The 12,476-nt window shown below is 36.0% G+C and overlaps 2 protein-coding genes across 2 annotated transcripts; both read left to right on the plus strand.

Moving 5' to 3' along the window:
* Positions 1–4,284: 4,284 nt before the first annotated feature.
* On the plus strand, positions 4,285–6,142 carry LOC113306746 (cytochrome P450 71A1-like). The gene is made up of 2 exons (XM_026555655.1): positions 4,285–5,357; positions 5,434–6,142. Exons 1-2 carry the CDS (start codon positions 4,380–4,382, stop codon positions 6,064–6,066), a joined length of 1,611 nt encoding a protein of 536 aa, XP_026411440.1. The 5' UTR covers positions 4,285–4,379; the 3' UTR covers positions 6,067–6,142.
* A 4,336-nt stretch (positions 6,143–10,478) lies between these two features.
* LOC113302623 (cytochrome P450 71A1-like) lies at positions 10,479–12,218 on the plus strand. The gene is made up of 2 exons (XM_026551567.1): positions 10,479–11,456; positions 11,540–12,218. The coding sequence occupies exon 2, from the start codon at positions 11,543–11,545 to the stop codon at positions 12,185–12,187; it is 645 nt and encodes a 214-aa protein (XP_026407352.1). The 5' UTR covers positions 10,479–11,456; positions 11,540–11,542; the 3' UTR covers positions 12,188–12,218.
* Positions 12,219–12,476: the final 258 nt, after the last annotated feature.

A 12,476-nucleotide genomic window follows, 5' to 3' on the forward strand; every position in this document is an offset into this window, starting at 1 on the left:
TTTTTTTTTTCTTTTTACCCACCGTTTGTTTTCTATTCTTCCTTTGTGTTCTGATTACCACCTGATTTCTTTTTTGTTTGCACTGAAGTCTGCGGATCGGAGTTGAAATCCTGTTGTCGTCGTTGGTGGAAAAGCGCATTCCAGGTCTTTTTATCATGCTTTTTCGAATTTTCTGCTATGTTTTGATTTGGCAGATAAAAGTTTATCATTTCGAAAAGCCGCAACAGGCATGAAAGAACACGACATGGGCCTGTTAAATAAAACTTTCTGTTACAGCCATAGGATGTATGTTTGTACGAATTGGTTGATGGATAATCTGAAAATTGCAGTAGAGGATGATTTATACAGATTTTGGCAGTTCAACTTATGATAATTTTATTTTGATTACAATCCCGCTTATCTTGATATCCGTTATTATCATTTTGTAACGTGCTCAATAAGAATAAAACTAATCAGGAATAGAAATAGAAAGAAAGAAAGTAACAGCGTCGGCAAGACTTGATTGATGTATGTGACTAATGGTTCATAATCCCGCTTATCTTGACTGTTGTATGTGTATGTAACTAATGTTTCGTGCAATTAAACACGGGGACTAACCATCTTTGCAATTCATAATATATCTTGGTTGGGGTACCTGAAGAGATGATCTTTGAAGCACAAGACTTGATTGATCGGTAATTAAAATTATTGCAGTATTATTATTTTGAAGCACCTAAAATTGTCAAATGACATAAGAGTAATTTGTTGGTTTACATGATGTAAATTTTGTAGCCAGTCATAAAATCCCGTGCATGCCATAACAACATATAATGGAAACCAAGTGAAGTGATTAGTGGTCATTCCCTGCATCTACTGGTAAGAATAACTCCTACTGTATTGTTTTCCACATTTTCATGAAATTAGTTTTATTTTGTCTATGACCACTAATTGAAGTAGGCATAATTTCCTATGAATGTCAATATGGGACTTTCATATACTGATGTTTCTACTTTCCGGACTTTCGTCCGAAGATTGTTTTTTTTCTTTTTCCCATTTTGTGACAATATAGCTCATAGGTAGCGTTTTAACCCTTTATACTGGGAGAGGCCAGTTTATATGCACATACACTTTTCGTAGCATCTCTATCTTAGACTTCTTAGGGGTTCAACAACAATTTGAAATGTCTTTCGAGAGACTTGGAGCGAGGCGAGGACATCTTACCTTATTTAGTCAAGTGCGTAAGTGAATCCTTAACATCTCAAAGTAATGTGCCAAATAAAATCACCAGGGATTACTTCGTTTGACAGAGTACTGTTAGGTAAAAAAATTTGGAGATCAAAAGAAAAACAAAAAGACCCAAGAGCGATTGATCCAATTTAGTAGTTTAGGTAATTTACAATAAGTAAATGTACTTTATTGTTTTCAGTAATATTTTTTTTACTGTGCTGTTGCTTTTCTGTGTTTGAGGGTTTTACTCGGTTAACACTCTAGCTTTATGTAGCAATTCTGTTTTGTTTTCTATGGCTTAGTTTTTCTTCAATTTATGTGTGTTTACTTACTGATATTTGTTTGTATTTTCAGAAAGGGGTTGTGTTGCTTGCACTGTACCAACAATTGTTTTCTGTGAGGTGAGTATTTGGCTTTCTCCGTTCTATATTAGATTGTGTTTTTTTTTATATGATTGGCCAATTAAGGTGGAAATTATTTTTGGCAAGGATTTTTTATCTTTTCGGGATTTGGAAAATTTAGTCCAGTTTTGGACTGTTGAAACCCATAGGTGTATATTTTTAAGTCGAGTTGGATGACGGGAGCCATGAAACTATGCAATTGTGGATATTCTGGCGTGCCAAAGTGATTGTTGGTGCATTAGAGTTTCGGTTATTGCATATTTCAAAAGTTTGTTGCCAATTGAATCATTGGACCCTGGGAACAAAGATAGGAAAAATGTTTGTGCGCAAGGTTCATGTTTCTGCTTACAAATCATTTGTGTGTTACTGTTCATTATTTGAACAAATTCAAGCCACATGAGGAAATCTTACTCTATCTTAGCTCAAATGGAAGAGCACATGGTTCTTAGTCATGTCGTTGTGGGTTCGACTCCCACAGATAGCATTGAGATCCTTCGACCATGCGCCAAAAACATTGAGACAAGAATGATGCAACATATTACAGTATGTTGAATTGCATGATAAGATTGGTTCACTGGTGATGTGCATAGGGGATATTTATTGTAGTTGAACTTAAGGACAAGAATGATGGAACACTGTAGTTAGTTACCAGTCATTCATTTAAAGAGTAAAATTTTACAAGGTTAACTCAAAAACGTTTATCAGTTTTTGACACTTGATATAATCGAATTAGTTTGTCGAATTGTACCTGTGTTTAGGTTGCATAATAAACATGACAGCAAATGTGTACTTGTGAAATTGAGACGGGAGCATTGAAAACTCAGTTTGATCCTTACGTTAACTTTTGTTTGGATGATAAATTTGAGCTTTAATGCAGTAGTATGTTGTTGGAGCTTAGGTTGTTAGGCTTCCAACTAGTTAATGTGATACTCTTTATCCAATAATAATAAAAATATTTTAAAATATTAATCCAATATTTCGTAAGCGAGATATAGGCCCGTGCATCGCACGGGTGAGAAACTATATAGAAAGAAGACTTGGTTTATAACACAATCACGTTACTTCGTTAACTTATATTTTCTCATTCCATAAATACTTTCGTGATTGTGTTGTATGTTCCTATTGATTGATTATTTTATAGTCTAATTTTCCTATAATTAGATCAAGTAATAAAACTAATTACTATAACTACATTAGGAAGTAAAAGTCAATCACATCAATCACGTTATTTTCCTAACTATAAATATAAGTCACGTTATCGATCTAGTGAAGATTTGATGGGATATTTCCTTAAGTTTTGTACCTTCAATTATATGATATTAAAACCAACTACTACAATTCCTTAATTTCACGTTAATTACCATCAATCGCGTTGTTTCCTAAATCTGAAATTGCTACCATATATAATTGATCATTGTTTATGGTGATTGTAGTATAACAAGAATATGGAAACAAAATGAACTTTCCATATAATATTACGTATACTGTGATTGTAAATTTATCACCTACCATGATGACTTTGGTGAGTTATTGGGCGCCTAAAACTTCCGCGAGGTGCCAAACTCGCTCGCCTAAGGCGCCGGCGTGGAAAGCAGTGTGAAACTGGGCTATTCGGGCTCTGAACCTGCCCTTCATGCGCCTGTGGGGGTTATGTTTTGTGAGTTATAAAATTAACTATCCCATGTTTTTGTACTCTAGAGCAGCCAAAAATGTTTTTGCTGGATTTCGCTAAGCAAGACTCAGGGTTGCAACCAATTTAAGCGATGGGCTTGAATAAATCTCCTATTAAACATTAAAGATGAACCAAGAAAGTAGGCATCGTAGTAACCCAATTCTACTAGAGGTTATTTTTCTAGTTTCTAGTCTCCTTAGTAATTTGTCTGCTACATTGCTCCTTTCTTTTCTGAGTAAAGAGAAGACCCAAAAGAACTGTCACACTGCGACAACTACTGCTTCATAGCTTCCTTTTGTTAAGATCGACTGATTTTCCATTGAATAAAACTTTGTTTTCCTTGATAATAGTCGAGCATTCTTTTACAATCACCTTCTAACCAAAAAGATTTCGGTTCCATCACAAGCATTTCCATAACACCCCTGATTCCTACTGTTCCATACTCCAACAGTACCAGATGATCACTACTCACTCCATTCCAAAGCCGTAATCACACATTTAATTAGCAAAAGGTAAAAATATAACCAGAAGTTGATGATTAAGAAAGCAAAAGCAAAACCCAAAGTCAACGTTTCAGAGAGAAGAAAAGAGAAGTTCAAAAACAAATTTTCAGTGATTCATAGACTAGACACTGGAGAAACGAGTGTAAATTTTTTTTGTATACGAGATTTGTTCATAATCCTTTCGTATTCCTTTAGTTCTAGTTGAACAGTTTGACATCGCATTATTCAACTATAAAAACATGCTAAATTCTCATCCGAACAATGAATTTATCTTCATCGGCACTCATTAGTTCTCATTCTTGGGGATACTGAGACTCTTTTTATACACATTTAGATCTTTATTTATTATTTCTTATCTTGCCCTTTCAGAACACAAGGTGAATTTAGGGAGCTTAAGTATATATACTCTAATCTTGTCTGTGTACGGCTGGCAATTTTATATGTATCATTCCGTTAATCGTAAGCACTCTGATTATATTTAATTATGGACGGCAGAGTCAAATCTGACGATGTAGTAGCTTAGTTTTACTCTTATAACAAATCTGTTCGCCGGTTTAGAACATCACCATTAACCATTACTGACGCAACTAGCAAAAGATGGATGTACCACCTCTCCTTGTTCTGCTGCAGCAATGGTTAAGAGAAGCAGCAATAAAAAGGTATTCGAATTTACAATTACTATCACTCTCATTTCTAGTACTTGCCATATCTGTTTTACTTCATAGAGTTTGTTCATTATCAAAAACATCCAAAATTTATAAATTGCCACCTTCTCCCCCAAGGATTCCGATACTCGGTAACCTTCATCAATTAGACGCATTAGCTCATATATCATTCCGAGATCTTTCTCAGAAGTACGGCCCTTTGATGTTATTACACTTGGGTCAATCGCCAAATCTCGTAGTTTCATCTGTAGAAATGGCTATAGAGGTAATGAAAAATCAAGATCTTATCTTTGCAAATAGACCTTCTACTACCGCTGCAATTGCGTTACTCTATGGATGTACTGATATTAGTTTTGCGCCTTACGGTGAATATTGGAGGCAAGTGAGGAAGATTTGCGTTCTAGAGCTATTGAGTGCAAAGAGGGTTCAATCATTCAAGAATTTGAGAGAAGAAGAAGTCAACGCTGTAATCCAGATCATATCGAGTTCATGTTCAACAAGCGACGGAGTGGAAATCAATCTTAGTGAATTACTCCTAACTCTATCAAACAACATAATTTCTAGGTGTGCTCTTGGTGCAAAGTATGAAAGTGTTCATGAAAACAAATTTGGTCAATTGTCAAGAGAGGTTTTTAGGTTGCTCGGGGCTTTTAGTTTTCATGATTACTTTCCATCTGTTGGTTGGATGGATGTTGTTACGGGACTATCTAGTAGGCTTAAGAAGGTGTCCCAAGAACTCGATTCATTCTTTGACCAAGTCATCGACGAGCATCTCCTACGCCATTCCAAAGCACAAGATGGTCATGGCCAAGTAGAAGATACTAGCAAACTCGACTTGATGGATATTCTACTCCTTTCTCAGAAGGACAATCCAAATGTCTCTAGGAATAATATCAAAGCAATAATCCTGGTTAGACCTCTTACACTTGCCTTACTAGCATATCGATTAACTAATTTACTCAATTCAATTTCTCTGTCACTAACAGGATATGTTTCTGGGGGGAACTGATACAACCACAACAATCATGGAATGGACAATGGCGGAGCTCATAAAGAACCCGAAAGTGATGAAGATAGCTCGAGATGAAGTGAGAAAAGTATTGGGTAACAAATGTAAGATAGATGAGGAGGACATTAATCAAATGGACTATCTTAAATGTATTGTTAAAGAGATTTTACGACTACATACGCCTATACCTTTACTTCTAAGAGAATCATCTAAGAGTACCCAGATAGCAGGTTACCATATCCCTCCCAACACAAAAGTTTTCGTCAACGTGTGGGCAATTCAAAGAGATGCTAAACTTTGGGGCGACCCAGAAGAGTTCCGCCCTGAGAGATTTATCAACAACCCAATCGATTTTAAGGGCCAAGAATTTGAGTTCATTCCATTTGGGTCAGGAAGACGAGGGTGTCCAGGAATTACATTTGGCATCACAGTTGTTGAGTATACTCTTGCCAATCTCTTGTACTACTTCAACTGGGAACTTCCTGCTGGTGACAAAAGAGATGACCTTGACATGACTGAAGTTTTGGGTATTACCCTTAACAAGAAAATCCCTCTTAACGTTGTTCCAACTATATACGCATCACCTCAGCTTGAGAATGGGGCAAACTAGTTAAATTCACGCATTAAAACAGTCTGTTTTCTGGGTGACCATATATGAAAACCTTTGTTTTAAATGTAATGTACAATCACCTGTTGTTTGTAGAAGTAGTGAAATCCATTCGTGTTTTGTGTGTTATAAACTGAACTGTTCCATGTTTCTAGAGCAGCTAGAAATGTCTTTGTTGGATACTGCTAAGCAAGACTCAGGACCAGGGTTGAGACCAATTCAGGCAAGCTGAGGCGAGGGATGAGTATGGTGATGCATAGCTAATTTTGCAACAAAATGGGCCTGAGCCACCACCAGTGCATCGTGAATATGCGTGACGCTCTGTTGACTCAGAAAGATAATTAAATTGATTTTGGCGTGGACCACTATGATCAAGCACTTCGGCGTAGGTTTTCAGGGAGCATGCAAAACTTTAGACTGCAACATTCACAGGTCCTGGCTTTAATGGCACAGGCAGCTGGGGCAATTTACCCTAGTGTTTCCGCTAGTATCAAACCTTTCCAACACCATTCTAGTTATATAGTTTTGATATTCCATCCTGCCTAGCTTCGCTCTCTGTTTGGGATCATATGATCAGAGCGCTGCGCCATAGAAGCCTAGGGGAAGAAAAGAGAAATATAAAGTATTGCATCAAATTAAAACTTGCTTATATTCACATTTTAAGGATAAAACAATACAATCCAATCGTAAAAGAAAAATACCAAAGCCAATCCGGATCATAATAGTCAAAACCTTAACAACCACAATCTATGTAATCTTTCTATCTTGTCTGCCTTGACTTGGGGATTCAACTTTGCAAATGATTCTGGTTCGACGCCCTTGTAGTCTAATTCACATGAATGCTGCTTGGGGTAGTGATGAAGCGAGCAGAAAACTGATCCACACTTGCTGTCAATCCCACTTTCTTAATTCTTGCCACTTTCTTATTCCTTCCAGCAACTACTCTGATTTTGTTTAACTACTAACAAGAATTCTTTTCTACTGTATTAGATGTATCCATGTCGCTAGCATTAAGTTGTTGATGTTTCCAGTTCATTGCCATTGAGCATAAATCTTAAAATACTTCATTATTCTGTATACTTATACTCTTATCTCCATGAAGAAGTAAAAATCGTGCATAATACACCCTAGTACTGTTTAGCAAAAAAATGGCCTACTGTTTTTTACATGGTTACGTTACTTCCAAATTACTTCTCCATACTAATAATGGGCGGACTTGAAATAATTTTTGCTTTATGGTGTGCCAGTGTACTTGCTCCAGTTCTTGACATGCCAGTTTCAGAATCCAAGAGACATAGGTGTTGGTTGCAGCTTGCATCCTCTATTCTGAGATAATTTGACACTAAACGAGAATTTTTGTGTATGAGATTTGTTTATACTCATTCCCCGTTTCCTTTCAGTTTAGAGTTTGACATTGCACTATGCTAAACTATTTTAACTAATTATTTCTCTCTAATTAGAATTTCTACTCTGTCTTTCTCATATAGTTTCAACTAATAAAATTTGGTTCCCCTTTTTTAATATGCAATTAGATAATTGATATTAAATACAATGAACAATGAACTTTCTCCATCCGTCCAACTAAGTTTCATTTCCTTGGGTATTCTCCAAAAGTTCTTATCTTAAGAAAAGATACTGAGATTCTTTTTATAAACATTCAGACTTTATTTTATTTTTATATATCTGCCCGTTTCAGAACACCAAAGGTGAGTTTAAAGAGCTTAGCAAATTAATTCACCTTTTCATTAATTCACCTTTGCATGCTGAAACAAAATCTCTGATTGCAATAATACGACTTGCTAGTAGAAGTTCAGTCGTCTTCTTCTTCTTCTGTCTTGTCAGTACATCCTCTTCATGGTCTGTTACTATGCTAGTCTCTTTGCTGATAAGAGTATCAACAGTTCCTGTAAGCAAAACTTCCTCTTTAACTTCTGAAAAACTGTCGCAAAGTTCTCTACAGATTTCTTCAATACCAAACTCTTCTTTATAAGAGTTTACGACTTTCTTCTCTTCCCTGATAAGGGTATCAATAGCATCAGATGTAAGAACAACTCCGTCTTCAACTTTTGGATAGATGTCTTCATCTTCAACTTCTTTTGGACCCCAGTCAAACTGGTGGTAAATCCCAATTGACAATGACTTCGTCTTCACTCGCAAAGTCATCGTATTTCGTCTCTTCAACATAGTTCATCTATTAAGAGACGAATTCATTATCTTTCTTTAATTCTTCTTTTTCTCTCTTTGTACTTTCTTTTCTACGCTTAGGTCTTCGTTTGACAGCACTTGCTTTCATGAACGCAACTAAGGTATCTATTATATCTTGTATCTTAAGTTCAATTTTAGCAAACTTGTCCTCATCTGTTAGTTTCCTCTCGTCTTCTTCACTTCCCATCTTGGTTCTAATACTTCCTCTAGGTTGCTTTGTCTTCCCTTGATTGTGTACACTGAATTCGTGTCGAGTCCATGCACCACAACTAAACCTAGAAGTCAGAACGTGGCTCTGATACCACTTGATACGTAATCGATCAAGGATACCTAGAGTCAGTACTGCTTTGTATAAGTGATTAAGAGAACACAAAGAAAAGAATAATAACAGAAAGTAAATAACACAATCGTTGCTGCTAACTGCTTCTTCTTTTATTGCCTAACTTCTTCTTCTTTAAACTGTGAAAGAAAAACTCTATTACAAACCAAAAATATGGCTGCACTCTCTCTCGTTTTTTCTCCACCTGCTAACTTCTTCTTCTTTATTTCTTAAAAGAAAAATACTCTTTTACAAACCTTCAATGGGTTCTTCTCTCGGAGATTTTATCTCTACCCTTCTAACCTACAAGTCTCCTCCTTTTATATGGGTGTAAACTTGCTGGAAAAGAAATAAAGTTATGAGTTTTAGAACTCATCTAAACTAGGAATCCTAATCTAAGTAAGGAAACCTCAAGTCTTGTTGATCAAACAAACTAGTCGACCAACATCTAGTATCTTCTAGACACTCTCTAGCCAAAACATGGCTCACTTCTAGCATCTTCCAGACACTCTCTAGCCAAAACATGGCTCAAATGTTCTGTGCATGTAATCTGCACACCACTTACGATACTCCTGTATCATGAAGCGAGCAGAAAACTGATCCACACTTGCTGTCAATCCCACTTAATTTCTTAAATCTTGCCACTTTTTTATTCCTTCCAGTAACTACTCTGATTTTGTTAAACTACCAACAAGAATTCTTTTCTATTGTATTAGATGTATCCATGTCGCTAGCATTAAGTTGTTGATGTTTCCAGTTCGTTGACATTGTGCATAAATATTAAAATACTTCACTATTCTGTATACTTATACTCTTATCTCCATGAAGAAGTAAAAATCGTGCATAATACACCCTAGTACTGTTTAGCAAAAAAATGGCCTACTGTTTTTACATGGTTACCTTATTTCCAAATTACTTCTCCATACTAATGGGCGGACTTGAAATAATTTTTGCTTTATGGTGTGCCAGTGTACTTGCTCCAGTTCTTGACATGCCAATTTCAGAATCCAAGAGACATAGGGTGTTGGTTGCAGCTTGCATCCTCTATTCTGAGGTAATTTGACACTAAACGAGAATTTTTGTGTATCAGATTTGTTTATACTCATTCCCTGTTTCCTTTCAGATTAGAGTTTGGCATCGCACTATACTAAACTATTTTAACTAATTATTTCTCTCTAATTAGAATTTCTACTCTGTCTTTCTCATATAGTTTCAACTAATAAAATTTGATTCCCCTTTTTTAATATGCAATCAGCTAATTGATTCTAAGTTTCATTTCTTAAGAAAAGATACTGAGATTCTTTTTATAAACATTCAAATTTTGTTTTATTTTTATATATCTTGCCGCTTCAGAACACCAAAGGTGAGTTTAAAGTGCTTAGCAAATTAAGTATATCCACTTGAATCAAGTTTGCATAAGTTAATTCCATTAAGGATACAAGTAAGGTACACGTGCTTTGCATGTCTGACAGAGAGATGGAGTCGAGGAAGAAGAAAAACTCGACAAACAAAGAGGAAAATAGTGTGGGATTAACATAAGGGGCATTCTTTTAAATATATTACAGAAATAGGAAAATTCAAACGGTTGAAAATGCCAAAACCCGACGGTCTGTAACAATAGTATAGACAGAATTTTGGGTGTGACGGGAATCTTTCGAGATCTGATGGGTAAGCTTTAAAGATGGGAGATCTAACGGCCCGCATCAGTTAACTTGTTGAAAGAAGGCTGGCAATTGTGTATCATTCCAGTAATGCTAAGCACTCTGATTATATTTATTCATGGAGAGCTAAGTGACGACATAGTAGCTTAATTTATCTTATAACAGTTCAGTTTGCAGGTTTATAATATCACAATAAACCATTACAAACGCAACTAGCAAAGAATGGATTTACCATCTATCCTTGTGTTGCTGCAGCAATGGCTAAAAGAAGCAATGCTAGTGCATTCAAATTTACTATCACTCTCATTTCTAATACTTGCTATATTTATTTTACTTCATAGAGTTTTTTCATTACCAAAAACACTCACTACTTATAAACTACCACCTTCTCCACCGAGGATTCCGATTATCGGTAACCTTCACCAGTTAGGAACATTAGCTCATCGATCATTCAGAGATCTTTCTCAAAAATATGGCCCATGGATGTTATTACACTTAGGTCAATCGCCAACTCTCATAGTTTCATCCGCAGAAATGGCTACAGAAATAATGAAAAACCAAGATCCTGCCTTTGCAAGTAGACCTACTATTTATGCTGCGAAGTCGTTATTTATGGATGTACTGATGTTAGTTTTGCACCTTATGGTGAATACTGGAGGCAAGTGAAAAAGATTTGCGTTATAGAGCTATTATCTGCAAAGAGGGTTCATTGTTTTAAGAATTTGAGAGAAAAAGAAATCGATGATGTAATCCAGAAGATATCGAGTTCATGTTTATCAAGGGAAGAGGTAGAAGTAGTAATTAATCTTAGTACCGTACTGCTAACTCTAACAAACAACATAATTTCTAGGTGTGATCTTGGTGCTAAGTATGAAAGCGTTCATGGTGCTAACTCTAACAAACTAATTTGGTCAACTGTCAAGAAATTTATTGAGCTTGGTCGGAGCTTTTAGTTTTAGCGACTTCTTTCCATCTATTGGTTGGATGGATGTTGTTACCGGATTATCTAGTAAGGTTAAGAAGGTATCCCAAGAAGTCGATGCTTCTTTGACAAAGTCATCAACGAGCATCTCCTTCGTCATTCCGATTCACAAGATGGTCATGGCCAAGTAGAAGATACCGATAAGCTAGACTTGGCGTATATTCTACTCCTTACTTAGAAGGACAATCCAAATATCTCTTGCAATAACATCAAAGAAATAATCCTGGTTACACTTCTCACTCTCCTCTGATCTTTTCCCAAGATATTCATTAACTATTTATCTCAATCTAATTTCTCTGGCATTGACAGGATATGTTTCTTGGTGGAACTGATACAGTAGCAACAACCATAGAATGGGCAATGGCAGAGCTCATAAAGAATTCGAAAGTGATGCAAAAAGCTCAAGATGAGGTGAGACGAATAGTAGGAAACAAGTGTAAGGTAGATGAGGATGACATTAATCGAATGTATTATCTGAAATGTATTGTTAACGAGAGTTTACGACTACATCCACCTGTCGTTTTTCTTTTAAGAGAATCTTCAAAGAGTACCCGAATAGCAGGTTACGATATCCCTTCCCGCACAAAAGTTTACATCAATGTGTGGGAAATTCAAAGGGATGCTAGACTTTGGGAAGATCCGGATGAGTTTCACCCTGAGAGATTTATCAACAACCCGATTGATATGAAGGGTCAGGAATTTGAACTCATTCCATTTGGTTCAGGAAGAAGAGGGTGTCCAGGAATTACATTCGGCATCGCAGTTGTGGAGTACAGTCTTGCGAATTTCTTGTACTACTTCAATTGGGAACTCCCAACTGGTGATGAAAGAGAGGACCTTGACATGACTGAAACTTTTGGTATTACGGTCAATAAAAAAAAATCCCTCTTAACGTTGTTCCAACATTGTACTCATCACCTCAGCTTGACGATGGGGCAAATTAAAAGTCTCGTATAAAGACAATATGTCCTATGGTTGACCATTTGTGTTTACGGTTCACATTTGTTATTTGTAAGAAAAGAAATGAAATATGTTTGTGTATTGTGTGTTATAAACAACTGTTTCATATCGTAAGAAAAGCAATGAAATATGTTTTTGTTTTGTGTGTTATAAACAAGTGTTTCATATTGTAAGAAAAGCAATGAAATATGTTTTTGTTTTGCGTGTTATAAACAACTGTTTCATATTTTTGTATATATATTTGGTCCTCAGCTTCAAACCAATTGTCAAATTGGTTCACCAAACA

The sequence above is a fragment of the Papaver somniferum genome, chromosome 8 (assembly GCF_003573695.1).
Source record: "Papaver somniferum cultivar HN1 chromosome 8, ASM357369v1, whole genome shotgun sequence".
NCBI classification, from domain to species: domain Eukaryota; kingdom Viridiplantae; phylum Streptophyta; class Magnoliopsida; order Ranunculales; family Papaveraceae; genus Papaver; species Papaver somniferum.

Bases quoted from the DNA above. Each gene is read 5' to 3' on its own strand.
- LOC113302623 (XM_026551567.1), top strand. From the start codon at position 11,543: ATGTTTCTTGGTGGAACTGATACAGTAGCAACAACCATAGAATGGGCA.
- LOC113306746 (XM_026555655.1), top strand. From the start codon at position 4,380: ATGGATGTACCACCTCTCCTTGTTCTGCTGCAGCAATGGTTAAGAGAA. The intron at 5,358-5,433 runs GTTAGACCTCTT...TGTCACTAACAG, and splicing joins ATATCAAAGCAATAATCCTG to GATATGTTTCTGGGGGGAAC.